Consider the following 25,284-nt stretch of genomic DNA (forward strand, 5'->3'; position numbering starts at 1 on the left):
GCAATAGCGCTGTACACCATAAAAACTCGTGGTTTTAGACGTGTTTTTCAAGCTGAGGGTCGTGACCACATGGGGAGTCGCCTGTAATGTCTCGTAATTGATAATAAAAAAAAGTAATTATTGATGTAAATATTAACTTATTCTTTACCACACACAATTTCAAACAATATTCCATTCTTTCACTTTGTCATTTATAAATCTAGTTCAAATAAAATGCAGTATAAAAATATCTGAGCTGGCGCATCTTGTCATGTACTAATCCTGGTTACTCTATATTTGTAACAGTATAACAAACATGATCAAAAACGAATTCTAAAAAAATAAAATAAAAAAGTCTCTGGGGTGGCCAGAAAATTATGATATGAAAATGGGGTCACGACCTGTAAAAGGTTGGGAGCCAGTTTTATTCCAATTGGAGATTACCATATTTACCAAGAGTTGTGCGTATTGAATGGCAATACACGCAAATATGCACAGCCACGCCCTCTCAGTGAATACATCAACCATGTGTATAACTTTAACAGAAAGGGTCAATGAGTCAATTTGAAGCTGTGAAATGTGCTTTACCCTTTACATCTCAGTCAACCATCTCTACTTCAAAGAAAGGGAACATCGACAGTTTTCTCACATTTTTTTAATTTAATCTTTAAACAATAAAAAGCTTATATTTACACTTGTAAAAGCATATTTATTCAGTAACACAAAGCTAGCTTCTTATTGGCACATCAAACATTGTGTTATGCCTTTTAATTATTTAGCATCATGTGTTAAATATTTTTTTTTCCATCTAGGAAGAATAGGTACAAACATTCAGGACGAATTGTTTGTATATTAAAAAAAAAAAAAAAAAAACACTCTTGGAAGTCAAACCAAAGATGTTATTGCATCATAAATTTAAATTAACATTCCTTTTTAAAAATTCTTGACTTACACCAAACAAGCACTCTCCATCTAATGCTAAAACGCAAGTATGATTTACCACCTTGACTCTCAGTTAAATGGATTTATAAACAGTATAAGTAAAATGTTGAGCAAAGAGCACCTTGATGTGTTGCGTAACAATGAGAAATAAACTGAACATGGAGATTTTATTCATTTTTGAATGCTGTCTGCCCTTCAGAAGTTATCCAAACTTGAAAATGTCACCAATTTTGATGGACAAACGACATCTTAGAAAATCCAAGGCAAGGTGACAGAGAGAAGAAATAAAAGGGGAACATAGGCACTAGTTTGGAAGATGGCTTGTTCTATTCCTAGACAGTAACCTAAGCAGGCTGCAATACAGAAAGTTTCTCTCATGAGTGTCTGCTTTCATTCATCATAGTGAAGTGAGGACAAGAACTTGTCCACATCCAGGTCAAGGGGAAAACAATCGACCTGCTTTTTCTTTTCCTGCAACAAAAGAAAAAGATAAATTAAATGATGTACACACACAACACTGTTTTGCTTTGTTTTAAAGTGTTTTATGAAACTGTGAATACCCATTCACCCCTTAACGCACTAACCAACATGTATGTCATTATTTAACGCTACACAGACACACCAAGCACTTCGGTTTTAATACAAATAGAAACACAGTGGGTAAGTGGAGGACTTGCACAAAAGTAAAAAATAAAGTGAAGTAAATGAGGGTATAGAGGCTAAAAATACAATTACATTTTGTCTACTGTTAAATTAATAGAAGAGTGCCTTAGTGATATGATCTGCAGTATTAAGTCACAAAAAAACATGCAAAATACATAACATCGGTTGGGTTAAATTAAAGCATAAAAAAGGAGCTTGCAAGTGTATTTCCCGAGCCAATCATGAGAAGTTGCAAAAATATTTTGGCTGAATTAGAGCACAAGAATAAAGGTCATGCTGTATTTAACTCCACCACCTCTAAAAATGCTTATCCTGCTCTAGAGACTTAGTGCGAGTCTATTTAAGGAGCAACAAATGTGTACACAAGGAAGATGGCGAATCATTTCAGCAAGTTCATTTTGTCTTTTTTGAAATATGTTAAGGTTTCATTTATTCAGACAACTTTTTTTCATGAAATTTGATCTCCTGACATGTTTCGATTGCCAACTGTCAGTCTTCCTCAGATGTGATTGCTTTGATGTATCCCAGTGGCCAGCCTGAGAAAGTGATCAGTAGATGCTTTACTTATAAAATAACTCATAGGGATATATCAAAGCAATCACCTCTGAGGAAGACTGACAGTTGGCAGTCGAAACATGTCAGGAGATCAAATTTCCTGAAAAAAAGTTGACTTAATAAACAAATCCTAAACATATTATATAAGATGCTGGATGTTTTGAACCTCAAAGAGTTGTTGGACTAATCTCCCTCTCTGAATGATCTTGTATTGTTATTGTACTATTTTTGGGAAAAGTCTACAGTCGGTTTTTAGGGGTAAATCAATTGATGACTCCAGTATTCTCTTTTCTCTATTGCTAAAAACCTTTCATCCATACGTCACGCTCCTGAGAACTTGTTCAAAGACAGGGGTGGCTAACATTTGACAGAAATTACACCATCAAAAAAAAATCCAAAAGACTATCAGCTCATCTGCAGTTACACTCACTTTTTTTTTGCTGGGAGAATGTTTTGCATCTTTCTTGGCAGGTGGGCTGGCTGTAGGGGAAGACTGTTTACGTTTCTTAGAGTTCTTTGAGCTAGCGGGGGACTTGTCTCCGACCCCTGCCTGACGCAGGCTGGTCTTAAGTGGACTGCCGATGGCTGCACGTGACAGAATCATGAGTGTGTGAGCAGCCATGTTGATGCTGCTTTCGCTGCCGGCTTCACTAGTGGGACTGCAGGTTGGTCCGTCGGGTGTGTTGGGAGGAAGTAGCTGCTTCGGTGTCCCTTCAGGCTCTTTACCTTTCTTCAGTCTGGTAGGAGTATGGGGAGAATTAATGGCCGTCGCCTGACTGTGACCAGTTCCAGAGGGATTCACATTTAAAGTAGCCCATGCAGGCTTTTTGCCTGGAGTGGAAGAAGACGCCAGGCCTTGAATGTCTTGCAACATTTCTGCTGCTTGTTTAGCTAGTGAGCTGGTCATTGATGGAGCTTTTGCAGTCTTGGACTGATTATCAGAGGTTGGCTGAGAGCCAGTTGGAACGCTTAAGTCCCTTGAAGCAGAAGATGAAGTTGCCAATGGCTGCTTTTGCTCTATTGAGCCTCCCTTTATTTCGTTCTCTTTGTTAGCTGTAACATTTGGCGTGGCTTGTGATGTGTTCTTCTTCTCTGGACGACCCTTTCGTGGCTTTAACAAAGCTTTATCCACAGCTTCTTTGCTGTTGTTCCCGTCTTTGTCTGTATTACTTCCTGATTTTAATGCAGAATCAGAAGATTGTGACCTTGGACTATTTGCATTCGTGGCCTCGTCTTCAATATTACACTTTTCATTGCTGTGTTTTCTGTCAATGGATTTCGATCTCTTTTTTGATTCCTCCTTTTCCTTCTGTGATGGTGAGGTGCTAGTTTTTGAACTGCGACCCTCTCGTTTACGGGTGCTATTCTCCTGTTTGCGAGTGTTCTTTACAGGATCCTTTTGATGCTGTAAAAGGTTGGATTTTTTCATCAGGTCTCCTACAGCCTGAGAGTCTGGGAGGCATCGGACAGTCTCCACCCTCCTTTTAGGTCTGTTGCCACCCAAGATAGTAGGTTTGGTGTGAGACGCTAACAGTTTATCACTCTTTTCAGGCTGCAGGGTGGACTGTGATGCGGTTGTGCTCGGCACAACTTGTGTAGAGATTTCAGGAGTCTTATCGCTTTGTGGCTCAGCTTCTACAGGGGGCTCAAAACATAAAATTCTTCGATGAGTGGAACCCTTTGCTGTATCATCCTGTCTGATGTTCTCAGCAGATAACACTGTTTCAGCAGCTGAAATATAAAAAAGCAAGCAATGAAACTATATCGATGCCTGCAATGACATTATGTTTGGCAATATTATAAAACGCCATGTGAGGGATTTTATCTTTAACCAGTAGAAAGCACTGCTTCAAGTTAGTATAACATACCGGTGGTAGTTGGAGGTTGTTGGGGTGCAACAGTTTTAGGTTTGGACTTCACAGTTTCCATCTCTTGTCGAGGTACGGGCTTGGATATGGCAACAAGCTGTAAACATGACAAGCCCCGTTATTATGGACGTTACTGAAAGTCAACACACATATACGGCGCCCTCTTGTGGTAGGTTTTCACTTTACAAAATCCTAACATTTGATCAAAACATAAATAAATACATTTAAATTTCAGACTTTTAAAACAAGACTCTAAGCATTCATAATATTTTTCTTAATTGGACAATGTGCACTATCAAACAATGTTTGCTGAAATTAAACAAGACGAGCCTTTCAATTTTTAAACATAATTCTCTTTTACTTTGAGAGCCAAAAATGTTCTTGAAAAACTCCACATGTAACAAAAACATAAAAAAAAAAAAAAAAAAAAAAATATTGAATTCTTACATTTTCTTTCATGAACTAAAAATCACATGTATTAAAACAGTTCCTTACTTTGACAAGACAGAGGAATCTAATGTGTTTAAATCTTGCATGTTCTAGTCTTAGACCCAAGTGTCACTGAGAAAAACACATGTAACTTTATTTTGGAAAAAGGTGCAGAGATCAACTTCTAATTTACCTGATTTGGAACCATCTGGACATTTCCCAAAGTAGTCCGCCCCATAACTGAGACAGGGAGCATCACTGGCTGAAGAGGGGGTGGTAAGATGAGTGCTGATCCTACAAAAAGAGTTCAGATTTTAATACCAATACAAACAGCTTTTAAATAATTTACAGTTGTAGCAGAAAACTTCTAAAGTGGAGCAACATCAAGGCTTTGATTATTATTTTTGGCAAAATGACAACATCTGACCCAGAAACTATCATGCAACACAGTGTTGTCTTTTACCAGAGAAGCCTTGGGACTGAACTGGTGTGGTGACTCCAAACTGGTTGGAAGGCAAAGGCTGTCCTGTTGGGAGACCAGCAGGGAGCAAAACCTGTCCAGGTTGAACATTTGTGGTCTGGGGATCAGTCACAAGAAAATATCCAGCGGTGGCAGAAGGCAGTGTGGAGCTACTGCTGTCCAAGGGCAGTTGTATGATATAGTTTTGCCGGGCATTTGACGTTCCAGTCAATGGGGATGAAATCAATGCAGCAGTCTTTCCGGGGAGTGGGCTCCTAACATGTGCCTCAGCCCTTTGTAAACTGCTAACTGCCTGTGCTGCCTCATCTGAGTTGGCCTTTAGTGGAGTGGAGCATGCAGATGACCTGACTGGAGATGAAAGGTAGATTGTTGGTAAAATGTCTCCAGAAATGCTGGAAATGGCCTGAGTCAAGGCTTTGTCAGTAGAAGACTGCTCATTTTGTGGGTCACTAATTATTATTTTTAGAGACACTACATTGTTGGGGTCTGGTGCGGCCTTGTTCGTGATGCCTGTGTTGGTAGAGGAAGGATTTAAAGTTGCTGTAGAAGGCTGTGTGGGAGTTGTGAGTGAGGCTGAGGTGACTGAAAGCTCTACAGGTGAAGAAGCAGATCTGGGTGATCCAAGAGTTGATGAGAACGTAACAGCATTGACTGTAGTGTCTGCAGAATGAGATGTGGGAGTTTTTTGGACAAGTGCTGACTTTTGCCCCTCATCTGCAAAAAATTGAATGTTGTCTGGCTGAACTTGTGCAGGACACAAAAGCATGGGGGGTGGACTTCTTAAACTTGAGGCTGCTTGATCTGTAACTGTTTGTGCTTGGTTTGGTACTTCATTCTTGTTCCCATTTGTTGTTAAAGTCTGTGTTGGAGTAGAAGAACCTGAAGGGTCTGCAGGTAAAAGCGCTGATGCTGGATCGCTGTGAACAGTAGTGGTGGGGCAGAGATCTTTCACAGCTGACCTCTGTGTGCTTATACCATCTAAGGATTGGAGAGGGGAGATAGGCAACTCATCGATATCCATTGGTGTTACTCCAGCGTTGTTGGTGTAAAGTGAGGCTTTTTCCTTCGTGTTAGAGTCCACTTCAGCAGATGAAGCACATTGTACATTTGCAGGAGGAACCAACAATTTAGCCAAGCTGTTTTCGATTCTAGACTTTCTTCCATTGGGACAAATAACAAGTTTTTTTACAATGGTGGGGACAGTGGGCTTCCTGGCCTTGTGCTCTTGTCCAGCTCTCATTTTTTGGTTCTCTGTTGTCGTATCTGAACTGTTTGCATCCATCTGTTCAGCACCTAGTGGAAAAAGAAAAACAATAAACGACTGTCATTACCATTAAAGATGCACACAAGGACTGGGAAAACGTAAACATTTACTGGCATACATAATATATGACCACTCCCTATGCTGACTGTACTTAATCAAATCACACAGACTCAGTGAGCGATGGACCACGGTCTGCGTTTCTCCTGTCTCATAAAGAAGCTTATCAACAAACAGTTTTCTTTCAAGCACAGCACCCCTGGGGAACCTGCAGGCACCAGCCCAGCTTATCAGTCATCAACCACAGGGCAAACTGCCTTGAAACTTTGAAGGACACCCCAATCTAACCTTAAAGTAAATACAGACACACAGTTCATCTTCACCAAGCTACACAATCAAACACACAGATGTACACTCCCACACACATCCTTCCACCCTAAATTCTTTTAATTTCACTTTATATCATTCTTTAACTCTTCCCCCGATTCTACTCCCTCTTATTTGATTTCCTTTATTTTAAATTACTAGAAATAGTTAGTGATCTAGTGTGCTATATTATAATCTTACCGTGTCCTTGTTATGTTATGTGTTTGGTTACTTTGACAGTTTGTATTCACGCTTGATTTCCTTCAAGTATTCATATAGTTATGTTTCACTTTTAGAAATAAATTGTCCATTTACTTCACTTGGTGAATATTTTTTCTTAATGGTGTTTGAGCAGAAAGAGCAGAAAGGCAAACCAACTCCTTCCTGCCTAGTTATTAATTACTAATAACTGCTGCATAGCGTTATTATCCCTCTTCAGAGGAATCCTTTATAAACACATGAATTCATAACAAATCCCCAAACCCCCTCCATCATTTATATATTTACTCTGATCAGTAATATCATTTAGTTCTTAATATTCTGTGACAAACAAAAAAACAGTGGGACAGAAGGGTGGGACAAAACCAGAATGCCAAGAAGAGAAGAACATAAAAGCTTCACACATACACTCAGACAAGTATTTTATGTATTTCTAACCAATAGTAATCATACCTGGATCTTCAATCTGCATTGGTAAAACTGTAGATGCTACTCCAGCAGCATCATGTTCTTCTGGACCACTGCTGTTAACATCTCCATCTACTGGTTCCTCATCAGCAACTCTGTTTTTATCTGCAAACAAATGAGTAGGAAAAAAACTGTCTGACAAATCAGATTTAAAGGTACTGGTAAATTAATGTGATTATTGTCTAATTTAATTTAACTATGGCAATAATATTGCATAACTGAAAACAATCTAGGACATAGTTACTGTAATCAAAGAGGTCAAAGAGGGCCTGAAAAGCTGGATCAGACTCTGTTTGCTCCAAAATGTCATGAATAGCATCGTCACTCATATGGATTTCCCCCTGTAATTAACAGCATGTGTTAGAGAATACTGTGACATCACACAGGAATTAGGCCAGAGCAGATGTTAGGGTGCTTTCACATATAGTTTGGTGGACTCGGTGCGGCTGAGGTGAATCTGCATTTTAATTTGGTCCGGTCCGCTTTCACACATTCTATTTGCCAAGTGCACCAAACTTTCTGAACGACGTCACGCAGGGAAAACAGTTGGTCCCCTTATAGACAGAATACTTCAGCCTCCATAGACAAAAACTACACTTGTCATAAAATGTATTTTCCAAAGGATATCCTTAAACAACCCCCCAGAAATGTAATTAATAATGATTCAAAATAACTCAAACACAATGAGTGTGGAAATGTTTGCGTCGTATGTATGACGGAGGAGCGCTGGGTGTACTGAGAGTTGCGCCGTCACGTTCTATATTTGGTCCTTCTTCCTATGTATTCCAAAGGAAATCCTAAAACAAATCCCACAGAAACGCAATTAATAATAACTCAAAATAACCCATAATCACACGATCCCACAACCTTCACTAATGCACTACATAAACACAGCTGATGCCGATCCATCTCACACCTGTCAGCGCCGTCATGTCACCGGTAGCTTACCGGTAAGGATGTATCATGTGTGAAGATGTGAGAATGTATGAACATAGAGCAGTCAGGTGTGCAGTCATCGCTGACTATGTGAACAGTATGAGGAATAGAGATAAGTATAATAAGACACAGTCATCAACATCACCCGCCAAAAAAAAACCGGAACAAGAGCATAAGCTCCGTAAAAAATAATTGCGTGCTTCTCATTTTCGAACTCCATCAAGGTACTGATACCCTGAAGCCACACACCAAATTTGGTTATCGTATCTTAAGCAGTTTCTGAGAAAAGATGTCCCCTTTAACTCGGACGGGCAAACTGACGGAGCTCAAACCTATATCCCCCTTTCACACTTTGTGGCGGAGGATAATAATAAATTAATGATGTGGGAGTAATATGGAAGGGATTGAGGAAATGTTTGTGACGTGTTTGTTTGTGTGCTGACAAAGCGTGTCGGAAAATGGATGGAAGGATGGTTGGATATTTGTGTGTGTGCTGCCTGCTGGAACATTGGGTTGTGACAGTGCGCATTTTTCAGATGACTAGAGTTCGCTTGTTTGCTCCGCACCAGAGTTCAAGTGAGCTTTCACATATTGCAAAAAGACCGGACTATCCGAGGAAACGAAGCACGGTGCGGAAAAAAGAGCTATGTGTGAAAGCACCCTTAGCGATAAATCAGAATACAATTACTAGGTAAACATTTAATTACCTGTAATCCAAGGATTTCGTCTATAGATTGGTCTGCTTCCATCGTGCTTGAGGAGGCCTTTGACGTTTGAGGTAGTGGCTCACTAATAACAACAGAGATATAGAAAAGAAAACACTAACACCTTGTCACAATTTCACATCATACTATTTTGTTTATAAATCACTTACTTAGCAAGAATTTTGTTGATGTTTTCAGCGAGCTTCTCTTGTAATGATCGGTCACTCAGGATCTTGTCGCGTGCATTTTGGATCACAAGTTGCTGAAAATATCAAGATGATTCGTCAACTTGTCAAGTGATGACATATATCAATTAAAACCATGTGTTACAGTTTGTGAGATTAGTTACAATGAATTTGAGGAATAAATGCCTGAATATGGTCAGAAATGTAATTCAAGACCTCCCGATATGAAATCAATCATAGGTTTTTAAAGTCACATTTTTACACAAAGATATTTGTTAACTACAGATAATAAAAAAAAAACTACTTCAGAACAGTTTAAGCTGAAAGGTGATATCTGTTTATAAGTGTACAATCTTAAGGAGTTTTTAAAACACCAAAAAACCTTCAATACGTTACATTTCAGATTTATTAACCTGGTTCACAATCAGGCAGCCATGTAGTTTCTATTTGGTTTGCAGTTTAAAGGGTGATCAGTCTCAGGCTTAATGTGAACATCACTGGTTTTCCTTAACATACCTTGTGCCATAGCATCTACCTTTCAACAAACCAGTTTTTTGGAATGACAAAAATCGTGTTTCTTCCCAACTTAGCCAGAACATATAGCCACTGCTCACATACAGGTAGGCCTGAAATAATTTCTTGGTTAAACTGACTAAACCAATGAAGAAATTGAGTCGTTGCAAATTTTTTGAGTCGATGCATCCTTTAATTTGTGTTAGCATAGGTCTCACTGTGCTCCAAACAGCCTGATTTTCTTGAAGTATCGCTGCCCTTTAAAAAACTTTGTTTTACCTTAATTTGGATCTAAATGCACTGTTTAGTGGTTGTGTTTATTTAAGGCAAACAATGTTGTTTATTGGGCCTTGATTTACCGTAAGTAAAACCTATTCAAAAGATCATGTGAAATTATTTTCTCAGATTAACAATAACAACAATATCATTATTAATACCATTACATTTATTCTTTAAATCGAAGGAGGGTTTCTAACATGTGTATTAAGCTACTAACTTAGACTTAGCGTGTTTAAAATAATACTCTCTCTCTCAGGTTCACGTGATGATAAAAACATACTTACAGGGAAATTCTCATCAACAACTTCCTCCGTTTGTGGCTCAGTGCTAACACCAGTAATTACTGGGGCAGTTCGGCCTGGACCACTGGATGCATTAAGACCCCCACCTCTCTTTCTGGGTGTGTCCCTGGAAGCAGCAGGGCAGCCAATTATTATTATTATTATTATTATTATTAATATTTTATTTTTTATTTTAATTTGGCAGTCTTCACAAACAAAAAAAAGTACAGAACAAACAACACTCAATTGTCCAATTCTTCAGCCGAAATGGTGAAGGTTGAAGCAAAGCTTATATATAGCTACCTCATCATAACAAAACAAGATTCTCTACATAATCATACACAAAAATATTTTAACTTATACAGTATTACTATTTTCACAATATACATTCAATATATACTCTACAAGTCTTATATATACAGTTTTTACATTCACGTCAAACATATATACATACGTATATGTAAACACACATATATATACATACAAATGCATATGACATGAACATAATATTAAATTTATACTATTTCATATTTATTAAACAAATTTCATCAATTAAATTTAGAGTGGCAATATATACATTAATAAAAACCTTTTATTATGTAGTAATATATTTTACACCATTATATACATATTATGTATTATTGCTGTCCTAGGTAAAATTGTTGTTCTTCTTTCTTATACTTACTAATGATACAGTATGATTTAAAAAGCTTTTTAAACTGGTTAATGTTGATGCTTTGTTTTATTTCATCCTTTAGGCAGTTCCACAATTTAACCTACTATTGTTATACTCATCCTTTTCAGTGTTGCACTCGCATATTGTATCTTGAAATGTAATTTTCTCTTAAATTACATTCCCATTCTCTCTCTAAAAATCTTTTCTGCAACCCATTTGGAAGTGAACCTTTATCTTCTTTATAAATCATTTGGACAGTTTTGAGTTGAATGAGATCTGGGAGTTTTAAATCTGCTGTTTTTAAGAATAATCCATTTGTGTGTTCTCTGTATCCTGTGTTATGTTTCAGTCTTATGGCTCTTTTTCACATTATGAGTAACGGTTGGATGTTTGTCATGTTAATTACCGTTTGTGCTTTGTGGTCAACTTTTCACTTTCAATGACATTTACAGGAATAAAAACCAGGTCTATCACAAGCTGAAACTGGTAAGTTTAACTAGTTTAACTCTTACCATTTGCGTCGAGCAGGTGACATCGGACCTTGAATGAGCCGCTGCTCTGCAACAACAACCTGTACGGGAGAATCCCCTGCAATGACAACGTTCACTGTTAGGCTAAGCTAAGCTAACCGTAACTCATTTTACAGATCAGAGTTTATCAATGCATTACTGCACAAAGCAAACATTCCCAAATTGAGCAGATTTCACAGCTGTTCTCTTGGATAATACTGACTGGGCGTCGCTACTGTGCTGCTGCCAGGAGCTGTTCTTGTGTGCAAACTGGTGAAGCAGACAGGAGTGGAGTGGCTGAGCGTGCTGTGGGAAGTGTGTGCTGGGCTATCGACGGAGGTGGTGTCAGTAACTCCAGAGATCCCCATGGTCAGGGCCCGTGGTCGAGCCATGCTGGCCACTCCGATACGTGAACGCACTGCAACACACAGAGAATCATAAGAAACGATTCTTAAATCCAACTTTTTCATTCATTAGAGTTTGTTTACAATAAGAGACATGATGATTGCAAAATAAAAGCCTTCAATACCATGAGCAAGTTTTGATTCACTTTTGCAAAGAAAAAAACATTTGATAAACGATTGTAACAAAAAAAAGGGGTTTTAAATCATAAAACATTTGTAGCAACTATTATTGCTAATGGGTAAGAATATATCAATAACTATTTGATCTTGCGATATAACAAAAATGATGTTTTTTGAAAGCATTACCACAATTAAACTAAATAATATCTATAAAACAAAACGTGTTTTTCGCCATATTTGCTTAACTTTAACTTAAAATGTTTGATTAACTAATGTTTTTAAAGTGGCTGAAACAGTTAGTGTGAGAATTTTAGCCAAGGTGTATCCTGAGTAGACTGGGGGAGGTTCCAGCACCCTTTAGCCCTGATAAGGACATATAGGTTCTGAATGTGGACAAATCAACAGTGATTCAAATGATTTCATTTCACTTTAAGGGAAGGAGAAAGATAATCTAAGATAATCTACTGCTTTTAAAAGAAGTGTATGATTAGGACCAGCTCAGGCATGAATCAATCACTCCATGAGCAACTATAAGCAATGGTGGAGAGGAAAAACACCTTCAGCAGAGCCCAAAATGATTGTGCTGTTGTAATAAACTTACCTCTTTGACATGCTGATATAGAGGGGGTATTCTGGAGTGACCTTAAGGACGGAAAAAAAATAGTGTATTAAAAAACTACATTAGTAGTCATAGGGCTGGGTGATATGCAAGTGTTATATGTTAAGTGTTTCATATCAGTCAAATTTAAATACTTTTTTTATTAAGCGTGATATTTTACATTTAAAAAGACGTCAATACAACTATGGAAAAAAACAGAAAAACCTCAATTAAATAAACAAAGTGATAAATGTGCAAATATAGATGTTAAATAAATGTTAAATTGAACAAAATGTGCAGCCGTTCCTCTGCCTACATCTCCCAAAATGCCTTGCTGCTGTGGGTTGAGGATTGAATCCGGGTTTTTTCTAAGAGAGCTCAGTGAATTCATTAAACATTTTATCCATCGCACATTTTTTTCTATTGGTATTGATCACATCTCTATCATGATATATGTTGTTATCATTTTATCAAACAGGCCTAAGTAGACAACAGTGTGAATTATTTTTTATTTTTTTTATTACCAAATCCTAAATATCATGAAATATTTCCCGGTAAATGTCTTGTATTTCGATCACATGCATCAAACCCAAACAAAGGTACGTAAATAGTGTGTTCATTGTTAAGATTAAAGTATAAATTAAAACAAAGCCTATTACTTAATTTGATTGAGTGTAAAATCCAGCTTTTTCCACAGGGAAGTCATCACAGCAGGAACCTCATGACTGGATTCTGAAACCAAAACACAGAAATGTTAACTACAGAGCATCTCAGGGATACACATGATGCAAAATGTGCAGGCAGAATTAGGTGATTATTTCAGCTCAAGAGCTGCACAAACTAAAAGGTTGCAATCTTATACGTTCATTCAAACACAAACATGTGGAGGATGTCTAACTAAACAAAACCATTCAAATTCCACATATGTACTCATACACACTTAAAGCTTTGAGCCACACAGGATAAGAGACACATAGAAAATGGGAAAATATACAAATCCAGAATATCATGAGCTTAGTCCTATGACATCTCTACAGGCTGTGCCAAAGACAGAGTTTACAGTATATTACATATGTGTGTACTGTAATTGGTAGGGATGTCCCGATACAACCTTTTCACTTCTGATTCGATGCCGATATTGCAGCCTTGAGTATTGGCCGATACTAGTGCTGGGATAACCGATTATTTTTTAAACGATTAATTTAGAATTTTTTTTTTTTGATGCATTGATCAAACTAACAATTAATTTTTCCAGTTCAATTCGATGATCTCCCCATTGATTGACTAAAAGTAATTTATACATGTTGATTTACATATCTAAAATGAAAAAACAAAAAACAAAAAAAAAAACAAACATGAATTCCTTAACATTGCAATATATGTCTATTGCTCTTCACCCAAAAAATACCAAAATAAAGTTCAAGTAAGAATATAAAAGTACAAAATAATGCATTCAGTGCCAAACGTAGCATTAAAATAAACTTTCTTTTTACCTTAAGAATTGTGTGTGTGTGTGTGTGCTGTCCTTTAGGAAGTTTAAGGGAAAAATAAAAGGTCAGACTGCAAAGGAAAAACTCCAATAGATGCCTATGTATACAGCAAATATACATTCTGTTTAATTTACAAATCAGGTTGGACTACTAGGGTATCACAGTGGTAGGTAAATGTGTTCCTTCATCGCATGCGCGCGACTACTGTTGCTGCCGCTGATGTCACGGCGGGTGTTTCCTCCTTGTCCCGTCAACGCGCTGCCATCCGGTCAAACCGGGGTTAAAGGACGAGGGGTACAGGGAACAGCTACCTTTGACGAACAAGTGCGTCACTTCACTGCCTTGCACTTTTGAAACTCGGAGGAGCCACTCGCGTAAGTAATTCTCCGCGTCGCCATCTTTTTTTTTTTTGGTCGGACGACGCATTGGCATGCCCTAGCCGATACTGATATCAATCCGATGCAATATCAGCACAAATCATACATACTTTTATTACTTGTTTTGTAGTGTGGAATGTTAGAAAAGGCTTGATCGAGTGATGTTACTCAAACAGAGAACAATAGTCAACAATTCAAGTTCACTTCAGTTATTTTTTACTGTCAGCATATGGCGGGAACAACTGAGGGTGGGGACAAAAACAACAAAAACTTATCGGCGTGCTTACATCGGAGATTTTATATGAAGTCCGATCAACGCCGATGTTCGCTTTCTGGCTGATATCGGACCAATATCCGATATCAATATCGGATCGGGACACCCTTACTAATTTCTTTATAGAAGAAGATCGCTGAAAACAAATACTTCAGTGTAAATAGCTAACGTTGGGCTAACACCCTGACAATTTATTGAATAGTTTTATAATATTTGGGTTTGGTTCATTTCGTTTAAAGACAATATTGCTATTCAAAGGTATCTGTTTAATGTGACTGGAAACAAAACTACTACTATTCCTATTTTAAACACTGCACCTCACTCATGACACTCACCTTTGGTTTTGACAGCCACATACTCGTTTAAAATGGTTGTCAGGCCTTTTCCAAACACGGACTGTCAGTGAAACAGACGTCAGTGAATGAGACAGCACGGACATCATGTATGATTAATCAGTTTTTATGTAAATATAGTGTATTATGAGGGAGAAAGATGGCACTCACAAAGACACACGCTGGTATAGTCCCATCTCCTGTGGTGTGTTCAGCGTATTCTTTAAGATTAGGACTCTCGTGGATGAAAGCTTGGCTTGTAGACAACAGGCCCTCTTCCTGAAGGTATCCTGGGAGAAGACCGGGATTATTAATGCTTAGCTGTAACGCTAATGGGTCCTGGAGCCGTCCCGTTTGCATACATGCCCATACTAAGGGCTGAGGCTAAAGGCTTTGTCCGATAGACACAGACTGACTTACCCAAAACAAGCCGAGCGACGTCCGAAGGCAGCAACATGGTTACCAAACTGAACACAGACACTACATGTTCAGCTAATGTGTCCCAGTGTCAACTGGTTGAGTTTAAAGACGATGTGCCTGTTGTCCTGTCTCTCTATGATGTCTCCTGGTTAAAAGGCGGGGAAGACAGAGCCAATAACCCGGAAGTAGAAAATAACCTCCAACCAGAGCCGTATAGCGAGTGAAAAGGCTCCATGTAGTGCCCCCAAAGTAGCTACAAATGTAGTTACATTTAACGACTCAAATCTCGTGAAATTACAAAAAAACTTGACATAAAAGTATATGTTACAAGTGCATTCAACCGAGTGTAATAACTCGTTTTGCTCCTGTTTCTGAAGTAAAAAAATAACAACAACATCGGAGCCGGAAATGAGATTTATTTTACGACACAGCTCACGGGGCGGGAATCATTGTTGCCAAATTGGGTATTTTTCCTTCAATCTGGCGGTTTTAACGCTATTTCCACTGTTTGGACTTGATTACAGGATTGGATTTTGAATCATCATTCTGGTTTTCCCGTCTCTTAATAATAGATCATAATTAATTATATATTATTTTTAATAAATATATGAATAAATTATGTTTAATCTTTGTCATTGTTACCTTTTTTTTAATTCAGCTTTTGTATATATTGTTATGGAGACTTAAGAGACACTTTTCACTGACTCTAGACACAATGCTGAAGAAAGTACAAAAAAAGTCCATAACCAAACTGCACAAGTGTGTCAATCAATCAGTCAATCAATACAGACAAAGCAATAACAGACACTATTATTATGGTATCACAACTCCTTTCCAATGCACAACAATCTTGATGTTGTTTGTTAACAACTTTTTGCTTTGACTAAATTAGATTTGTAGTCTCACGACCATTGATTGGACGTCAAGATTAGATTTAAGGTTTTTTTTTTTCTTTTTTTAAATAAAAATGTAGGTCTGTTTTTTTCCTGACATCTTGTAATTCATTTTTGGCATTACTCGTAATCAAGTTTTAATCAAATGAAAAACTTACATTTACAGTTACATTTGGGCAGGATGTCTAACGGTATTGTGGCGGGAAAATCTCAGCTGTATCTGGCAACCATGTTGCAACGCGTTCATGTGGTGGACGCAAACTCCCTACAGCAATGATAGGAAAGTTGCGGACTGTAAAGACAGACGGAAGGACCACAGACACGTCCGTCATCTGCATCGCTGGGTCAGTGTGTGTGTGTGTGTGTCGGCTGCTTCACTTTCATTGTTATAACTTATATTCTATGCTTTTCAATCCAGCACTTACTGCGTGTCCTCAAAGTAATTCATTTGTAGAGCCACCATGACAGTGCTGTAATGTGTTATGAGCTCATATTACTGCTATGTCAATAAAAATGAAACTCTCTCTCATGATGGAATGGTTTAATTTCTGCAGGTAAATCCGTCCATTGCTGTCAGTGACTCAGCATGAGTCTGGCTCTACATGACCTCCTGCTGTGCTGCAGAGGGCTGCAGAGTGATAAAGCTACAGAAAGAAAGGTAACTGCACCCACCTGCACAATATGCAGTGTTAGGGATGGACGACATGGACCAAAACTTATATATAGTTTTTTTTTTTTTTTTTTTTTTTTTGTGATAATTTTATTTCAAATGAAGTCTGACCAGAAAGACAATTCTGGGTGAAATGTGATGATCCCAAATGCCACACAGGCACATTTGCTAACAAACAGCTGCCCAATAGGAGCCGGACAGCACGTGTGAGTGAGCTCTGTAGTTTAGGGCAGTGGTGTTTCTCAAATTAGGGTACACAATGGCACTACAGGGGGTGCGCGAGAGGGCGTGAGTGGAAAATTAACAAATGAAAGCATTAAACATATGGGGTTTTATAATGTTTATTTTTAGTTGAATATTATAATCATAATAATGATGGAATATGATCATGATTAGAACATGAACTGATAATACAAAGGTCAGTCTTGGTGACTCTCCAAGCTGGAGACAACAGGAAATGATAAAAACTGTAGAAAAAAATCTATTTAGGAGGCACTAAATATTATTTACAAAATGAGATACTTTACAATGTGTGTTGTTATCCTTCATTCTCTCCATCATCAACAGGGGTTCTTGGATTCATAAATAACAGTAAGGGGGGACTTGAGCCAATCGTTTTTGAGAACCACTGGTTGAGGGGAAGGTCTGGGTTCGGATGCACTAAGAAAGCCATCAGACTGTGCTTTTTATTTATTTATTTAATTTATTTATTCAGTTTATTTCCGACATGGTTGCATTCACAGAAGTTGTTATTCTTTTTTTTGTACATACTGAAAAAGGAGACGAGAGAAGCAGTTTGCTTATCTAAGTCCCGTCCCCTGTTTTGAACACAGAAAATTTACATCAAAGCTTGTCTCTCTGGTCAAACAGTCTTAAATTTTTCTGAACACAATTTCATTTTTTTTTTTTTTTTTGTCCTTTCTTGTGTAGGATTTATTCTCATCTGTAGTCAGTGTTGTCTTTTTTTATTCCTCCTCCTTTCTATCTATGCTGTTCTGAGAAGTCGTGAAAGCAGTGACTCCCAAAACAAGTGTTTTAAAACAAGACAATATATAAAACATATGCATTTCAATCTAGGCATTATTGTAATTTTTTACATGTGTTCACGCTGTGCCATCAGAAAGAGGCTGAACACTTCAGGAGGCTCCTTCGGTCTCCAGAAACTGTGCAAGAACTGGATCGGACGTCAGGATCCAAAGCCAAGACCTCAGGATCCAAACAGCTCACATGGGATACCATTTTCAAGTAAGCAATGTGTTTATATTTGTGCAAATTTGTGGGCATATTTTGCAACCGTTGCTCAAGCTTTAATTATTGGAAATTGTAAAAGTATTTCTTGATTTTGTTTTTTTATAATTCAATTGTGTATGTTTAAGCATTATAGGATGCCATAAGACTTGTCCTCAAATGAGAAGGGTGACATTCCTTTGTGTGTTGCTCTGTTTTAACAACATCCTAATAAATTAACATCTACACTGTTTTACCTGATAAGCATTTTCCTGTGAGCAAGTGAGAGCTGTTCAATTAAAAGGTCTGGGAAGAAGGTAGAGAATAAAACCCTCACAAAATGAATCCACCGCAGTCACAGCTAGGCAAAAAGTATTTGCCGGTACATTGGTAGCTGAGGACTGTTTATGGGTTAAATGCTCTTTATTATCCCCTGCCACAAAGTGTGAAGGGGGATATAGGTTTGAGCTCAGTGCGTCCGTCCGTTACAGGGGACAGCTTTTCTCAGAAACTGTTTAAGATAGGATAACTAAATTCAAAGTGTAGCTTCAGGGTATCAATACCTTGATGGAGTTTAAAAATGAGAAGCATGCAATAATTTTTTCCGGAGTTATTTTCCTTTTTCTGTTTTTTTTTGTACTCAGTTTGAGATATCTTCAAAGGGGACAGCTTTTCTCGGAAACCAATTAAGTTACGATAATCAAATTTGGCGTGTAGCTTCAGGGTATCAATACCTTGATGGAGCTCGAAAATGAGAAGCGCGCAAATATTTTTCTGGAGTTATTGCCCTTTTTTTAATTTTTTTACACTTTGTTCGAGGTATCTTCAAAGGGGACAGCTTTTCTCAGAAACTGATTAAGATACGATTATCAAATTTGGTGTGTGACTTCAGGTTATCAATACCTTGATGGAGTTTGAAAATGAGAAGCGCGCAATTACCTTTTCCAGAGTAATTTTCTTTTTTCGGTTTTTTTGCTCTGTTTGAAATATCTTCTAAGGGGACAGCTTTTCTCAGAAACCGTTGAAGATACGATAACCAAATTTGGTGTGTGGCTTCAGGGTATCAATTCCTTGATGGAGTTCGAAAGTGAGAAACGCGCAATTATTTTTTCCGGAGTTATTGCCCTTTTTCCATTTTTTTTACTCTGTTCGAGGTATCTTCAAAGGGGACAGCTTTTCTTAGAAACCATTTAAGATAGTAATTTCATATTCTGATGTGACAATATTTTCTTATGTATACATCTATGTTCTTAGATTTAGGACATTTAGGAAAAGGTTGTGAGTTATATTGACAACCAATCTGGCGGGGGATATTGATGATGACTATGTCTTCTTGTAATAAATGTTTCTTCTATTTTGGTGTGGTAGGTATTTACTTTTAAAAGTAATGCAACATGCCATACATGATTGTTTTCGCTCCCTGTGTCAGATTTGTGCAGCGCTATGTTCAGAAGGAGTCAGAAAGCCATCAGTCAAGTCGCTCCAATGTTTCGGCCACAACACTCGCCACGCGACAGAAGAAGATGGCTGAAGTGTGCAGCCTGGTGAAATATTTTATTCGCTGTGCAAACAAACGTAAGACGAAACCTCTTTATTGTCCTTTTATAAATGATGGTCTCCTAATTGAATCCTAACTTAAGTCAAACGAGTAGGGGTGGGAACCTCTGGGTACCTCACGATACGCGATACAAAGCTCACGATAACGATTATTTCACGACATGGCGATACTGCGATTATTGATATATTGATCAAAAATCAATCTACGATAATCTATGACATAACAAGAAAAAAAAGATTAAGTGAAAAATACAATTTTTATTTTATATCTCTGAAAGACACTAAATATAGAAAGTGTTCTATGAACAGTGACACTATTTTAGTGCAAGATTTCTCTAAATAAGTGTCAACATACCAATGTAAACAAATAAGTGTCTCCAATAGTGCTTTCTGTAAACAAAAAATATGGTCTTTCTTACCAGTGACATCATTATAATGCAATATTCCAGTAAACAATATATTGGTTCCTTCAACAAACAGTGACAAAATGTCTGTGAAGACGTACCTGCACATTTTAGTGAAAAACCAGAAAAGGTTTTGAAAAAGAAAAAAAAAAAAAAAAAAATCATACTTAGCGAGAGCATATCGATAATCGATCGTGCGGAAATATATCGCGATATATTGCCGTATCGAGATATCGTCACACTCCTACAAACGAGTACTCTCAAATAGCAGCTGAATAGCTGGGAATGAAACTTCAAATTTTGATTACAAGACAACTTTCTATAACACTCAAACCTATAGTGTCTTATTAAGATCGAACATGTTTGGGCCTTTAGTAAACAACTTTGCATATACCTCAACTCCCTGTAATTTTGTCAGCTTTGAGCTATATATATATAGACTGTTCAAATCACTAATGATCAGTCACATTTATGCATTGGTTCTTGGGTGACAGTCTCTTGAAATCTGAAGAAATACTTTCTTTAATATTATCATTGGCCCATAACTGCATGTGAGAATGTAAGAAAAAAATCTGATCTCTGTTTTAAATGATAGTATAAAGGTTACTCTTTCATGTGATATAAAACAATTTTTTTATGAGACTTGGACCCCAACTTTGGGGCTACTTCACCACTCACAAATATGAAAAATCCTTTAAAATTTCTGAGTTTTTTTGAGACCAAAGTGTGTGGGATGTCCTGAAAATGTGTTGAAATGACATGGAATGACCCACCTGACGCTACTTGGCTGTCCGCTCTTCCAGGCGGGCCACGGCTGCAGTGCGAAGAGCTGCTGAAACATGTGATGGAGGTCCTCCAAAACACCTACAGCTGTTCAACTTATGGGGCAGATTACAGCAGTCTGCTGGTGAAGGACATCTTCTCCGTGCGCAAGTACTGGTGTGCCATCACTCCACAGCAGTGGCAGAGTTAGTTCGACTCCATTAATAATGATAATTTCCATGTTGTCAAGTATGTGTTGTTTTTTAGCTTTTGTAAAGATTGTGATTACATCTTTTTTTAATTTCTAGGTATTTTGGAGTTGTATTGTAACCTCTATAACTCTTCATCCAAATCGATCAACCGTGTGTTGGTGAGCAGAGCCATTCACACTGTGGTGCAGGGCTGCTGCATGCAGACAGATGAAGTTAACACTATCCTGTTCAGCTTCTTCTCCAAAGCTCTGCTCAATGCAAGGTGAGAGTCTGGGCTTCTCTTAGAATCCATCTTTGTTCCAACTCCTATAGTCCATTTTAAAAATGTATTTATCTATTTATTTATTTGTGACAAGGGAAAATGCACTTTAATGGACAAATGTGTAAATGGGCCAGATTGTAGCCATGGGCTAGTTTCCATCTGTAGTCCACTGCAGATTGGAGTTGAGTACAACAGAAATATATTTTTGTATTTTTTTTAAAGAAAAACTCTAAAATTGAAACAGCGTGGACAGTACAATAAAATAAAAAAACACTCAAATATAATGACAATTAACTTAGGACGGACAAGAAATAAAGTGACCATTGCAGCTGAAGTGCATAAGGCAGATGATTAAGTGTTCTAGTGCTGAAGTTTGTCCTAAATAACAAATTGCCTATTGCCCTCAGCCTGGTTGGTTAGTGCTAAAATCGAGGGATGTCCAATACAACTTTTTCACTTCCGATGCGATACCGATATTGCAGCCTCGAGTATTGTCCGATACCGATATTGAACCGAAGGCTTGATTATTAAAAAAAACAGGCCCATTTATTATGAACCAATGGATTACATATAACCTTTTAGAATCAGAATATTCTATGATTGAATAAAAAAGTAAAGTGGAAGATATTGAAAAAAGTAAATCCAAAAAAACAATAAATATTATATCGGAGAGTTTATATGCAGTCCGATAAAATTCGACATTCATTTTCTGGCTGATATCGGACCGATATCAATATCGGATTGGGACACCCCTATTAAAATCATTGCACGCCACCCTTGGCCTGGTTAGTTGTTAGTTACAGTGCTAATATCATTGCACATAGCCCTATTGCACATAGTTAGCAGTAATAGATCTCTTTATGTATATTATTATTGCACCGAGAGACAGAGGGAAAAAAACAAAAAAATTGTGTATGTACTATTGCACAAGAAATGCATACATAGCTGTATGTATGCATGGATATATTAAGACGATTAGGTGTAGTTGCAATTAACACAATGTTGTTTTCTTTCCATGCTCTCATCATGTCAGAAAGGAGAAACAGTTAATGGTTCTCGAGCACCTTGTCTCAGCTCTAAACATCTTCCTGAGGACCGCAGCCCTGAACTGGCGAATCAGGGTGTGTCGACTGGGGGAGGAGCTGCTGCCGACCGTGATGTATGTTTGGGGTGACATGAGGCCCAGTGCTGCTCTCAGAGAGGAGATTGTGGAATTCTTCAACCTGCAAATGTGTGTTCACCACCCGAAAGGAGCCACGACGCAAGACGAAGGTTCAGTGATTTCTCCTTTTTATAAATCCTTTAATTTTCTAGATATGTTTACAAATGCTCAATCAAATGCTTCTGCAAAGAAAACATGGGGACCTTAGTTGGGACTCATAGCAGCAGCAAAACCCTAGAGATGAATTCGTCCTCTGGGCCCTTGATTTGGACCAAACTAATATTTTACCAAGCTTTATATGCTCCAACGCACTTAATCGGAAAAAATCAATATTTCTAGGAAAGGCAAGCTTTGAATCTTAAAAAACCTCAAATTGAATGTAAAGTTTGATTTCAGCAGTCCTTAATAGTTCACTTTCTGTCACTTCCAAAAGCATCTAAAAAATTGCCTTTTTCATTTCAATTTGAATTAAACTTTGTTTATATGGCGCCTATTACATCGATAAGTCATCTCATTGCACTTATCGCAATATATGAAATTATGTTTATGTAATTTATGACGTGTCATTGAAAAAGTGAGCTTAGTTTTGATTATTTTTATAGGCCGCCAGTCCATTCCAGTGCTGTTTTTATATAATGGTTTTTATTAAGATCCAACTGGACAAACCTGAAATGATGATGTATTGCTCCACTGTTATTTTTGCTATATTTCAGGTGCTCTTGCTGATGATTGGAGCAGGTGGCGGACTCTGCTCTACGACCTCTATGACGCCCTGGTCAGAGAGATCAGCCAGATTGGGAGCAGGGGGAAGTATACAACCGGAAACCGACACGTTGCTGTCAAAGACAACCTGATAGAGCTCACTGCAGACATCTGTCACCAGGTAAGGCAGATAAAACATTTCCTCTGCTTTCACACTCGCCTCATGTTTGCACAATGCCAAGGCTACCTGATGTTACGGACAGATGTTGTGTTTCCTGTCTTAGCTGTTTACTGATGATGGGAACCCCCACATGGTGGAGGTCAGCCAATCGTCCCTCAGAGCTACACATGTTGGTAGCCCCACGCGTGGAACAGCCAGCAAGCGGAGGCGCATTGAAATGGGTTGGGATGTCCTGCGTGACCGCCTGCAGCCTCAGCACAATGACTTTGATGTCATACCGTGGTATGGAAGGCACACATTTGCTTCAATAGATCAGAGGGTCTTAGTACGTGAGCTCATGCGTCATTGGAAGACTTTTGGGTCATTCTATATCATTTCAACAAATTTTCAGGCCATCCCAAGCCCTTATGTCTCAAAAAATTCTGACATTTTTACCAATTGTTCCTTGATAATTTAATTGGTACATTGTAAATATTTAGTTTGATTGGATTAATACTTTTTGAGATAGGATAATGTAGGGAGGGGGGGTATGTGTCGATTTTTGCACATCCAATATCTCAGGACCTACTTCATTTAGGAAATTGAAATTTGGTATAGTAATACAGATCCACCTACTCTCTCAGAACATACAAAAATATCTACTGTACATCCTATCTGGTAGACATGCCAGCACCTCAAAATTGGAAAAAAGTTTGTCAGGATTTGGAGCTCGAACATGTTTGGGCCTTCAATAAACAACTTTGCATATGTCTTAATTTGATCAGCTTTGAGCTATATATATAATAGACTGTTCAAATCACCAATGATTAGTCATACATATATATATATATATACATACACATATATATATATATATATATATATATATACATACACATATATATATATATATATATATATATATATACATACACATATTGGTTCTTGGGTGACAGTCTCTTGAAATCTGAAAATTCACCTTTTTTTTTACTATTTTCACTGGCCCATAACTGCATGTGGGAATGTAAGAAAAAATGACTGTCTTGGGCTTTGAAACAGTTTTTCTTGATGCGACTTCTTCATTTTTATTTTGGTTTAATAAACAATGAATTATTGCAAGACGCAGAGGCAAGCTACAACGACCTCATGTATAGGATTGTCAATATCAGTGAGGGGTTTGTGAAATGACATGGAGTTAACCTTTTCTCTCTTCCTGTTTCACGTCCAGGCTGCAAATCACAGCTGTGCTCACCTCTAAGTATCCATCCATGCTGTCTGGTAAGGAGCTGGTTCCTCTGATATTAGTGCTGCAGCAGCTGCTGGCTGAGCAGAGGAGAGGGGAGAGAGGGCTCTATGTCCTTCGCTGTCTGAAGAAAGTGGCCCGATGCCAGGCTCTCCACCCGCAGACAGCTCTGGTCCACCGGGCAGAACTGGAGCGTCTCTGGGCTCGAGTGTGGGCACTGGCAATGCGGGGGGTCAGTTTGCCCCAGACAGAGAGCGTCTGCCTGGACCTGCTTAATTCTATCGTCCACAGTGGACTGATTAACTCAGACAGAGAGTTCTGGAAGCTTTTCTCTGCATCATCATGCAAACCATCGGAGTAAGTCTTTAAACTCACACTTTAAGCTTTTATTCTTAGTGGAAACTGTTTTAATGTTCATTTTAAACCTTGGTTTTTTCTCTCTCTCTCCTATTTCATGCAGGAGTGCTGCACTCTGTCTAGCACAGTTCCTGCTGAAGTGTCCCATTCCCAAAACTCTCAGATCCAACACAAGTGGGAACTATGGGGGAATTGTAGAAGGTTCTGCACCACCTAGTGTGAAGGAGACTCTAATAGGCTGGCTGCTGATGAGTGATCAGAGCGATGAGACGGAGGAGAGCTCCAGACCTCACCCCATTATCTGCAGGTCAGGGAGAGTTGGGTCCAGTCCTTTGGAGCCATAC

The 25,284-nt window shown here is 38.2% G+C and overlaps 2 protein-coding genes across 3 annotated transcripts in view; one reads left to right on the plus strand and one right to left on the minus strand.

Moving 5' to 3' along the window:
• Positions 1–889: 889 nt before the first annotated feature.
• Positions 890–15,723, minus strand: npat (nuclear protein, ataxia-telangiectasia locus). Its single transcript, XM_028465520.1, has 17 exons — positions 15,330–15,723; positions 15,081–15,199; positions 14,913–14,973; positions 13,096–13,168; positions 12,440–12,480; positions 11,538–11,732; positions 11,318–11,393; positions 10,133–10,256; positions 9,042–9,133; positions 8,875–8,956; positions 7,476–7,572; positions 7,217–7,336; positions 4,900–6,210; positions 4,630–4,730; positions 4,008–4,104; positions 2,570–3,870; positions 890–1,392 (listed from the first exon to the last, which is right to left on the minus strand). The coding sequence occupies exons 1-17, from the start codon at positions 15,364–15,366 to the stop codon at positions 1,312–1,314; spliced, it is 4,008 nt and encodes a 1,335-aa protein (XP_028321321.1). The 5' UTR covers positions 15,367–15,723; the 3' UTR covers positions 890–1,311.
• A 726-nt stretch (positions 15,724–16,449) lies between these two features.
• atm (ATM serine/threonine kinase) overlaps positions 16,450–25,284 on the plus strand; it is a 39,767-nt gene continuing 30,932 nt past the window's right edge. The window contains exons 1-11 of one of the 2 annotated variants that reach the window (XM_028464714.1): positions 16,450–16,566; positions 16,777–16,880; positions 18,013–18,137; positions 19,549–19,694; positions 20,884–21,048; positions 21,151–21,316; positions 22,350–22,588; positions 23,192–23,361; positions 23,465–23,643; positions 24,569–24,940; positions 25,044–25,247. In XM_028464714.1, the coding sequence (XP_028320515.1) occupies positions 16,809–16,880; positions 18,013–18,137; positions 19,549–19,694; positions 20,884–21,048; positions 21,151–21,316; positions 22,350–22,588; positions 23,192–23,361; positions 23,465–23,643; positions 24,569–24,940; positions 25,044–25,247 (1,838 nt within the window). In that variant the 5' untranslated portion in view covers positions 16,450–16,566; positions 16,777–16,808. Of the gene's footprint in view, positions 16,573–16,776; positions 16,881–18,012; positions 18,138–19,548; positions 19,695–20,883; positions 21,049–21,150; positions 21,317–22,349; positions 22,589–23,191; positions 23,362–23,464; positions 23,644–24,568; positions 24,941–25,043; positions 25,248–25,284 lie in introns of both variants that reach the window. The other variant, XM_028464715.1, reaches the window with a different exon arrangement.

The sequence above is a fragment of the Gouania willdenowi genome, chromosome 13 (assembly GCF_900634775.1).
Source record: "Gouania willdenowi chromosome 13, fGouWil2.1, whole genome shotgun sequence".
NCBI classification, from domain to species: domain Eukaryota; kingdom Metazoa; phylum Chordata; class Actinopteri; order Blenniiformes; family Gobiesocidae; genus Gouania; species Gouania willdenowi.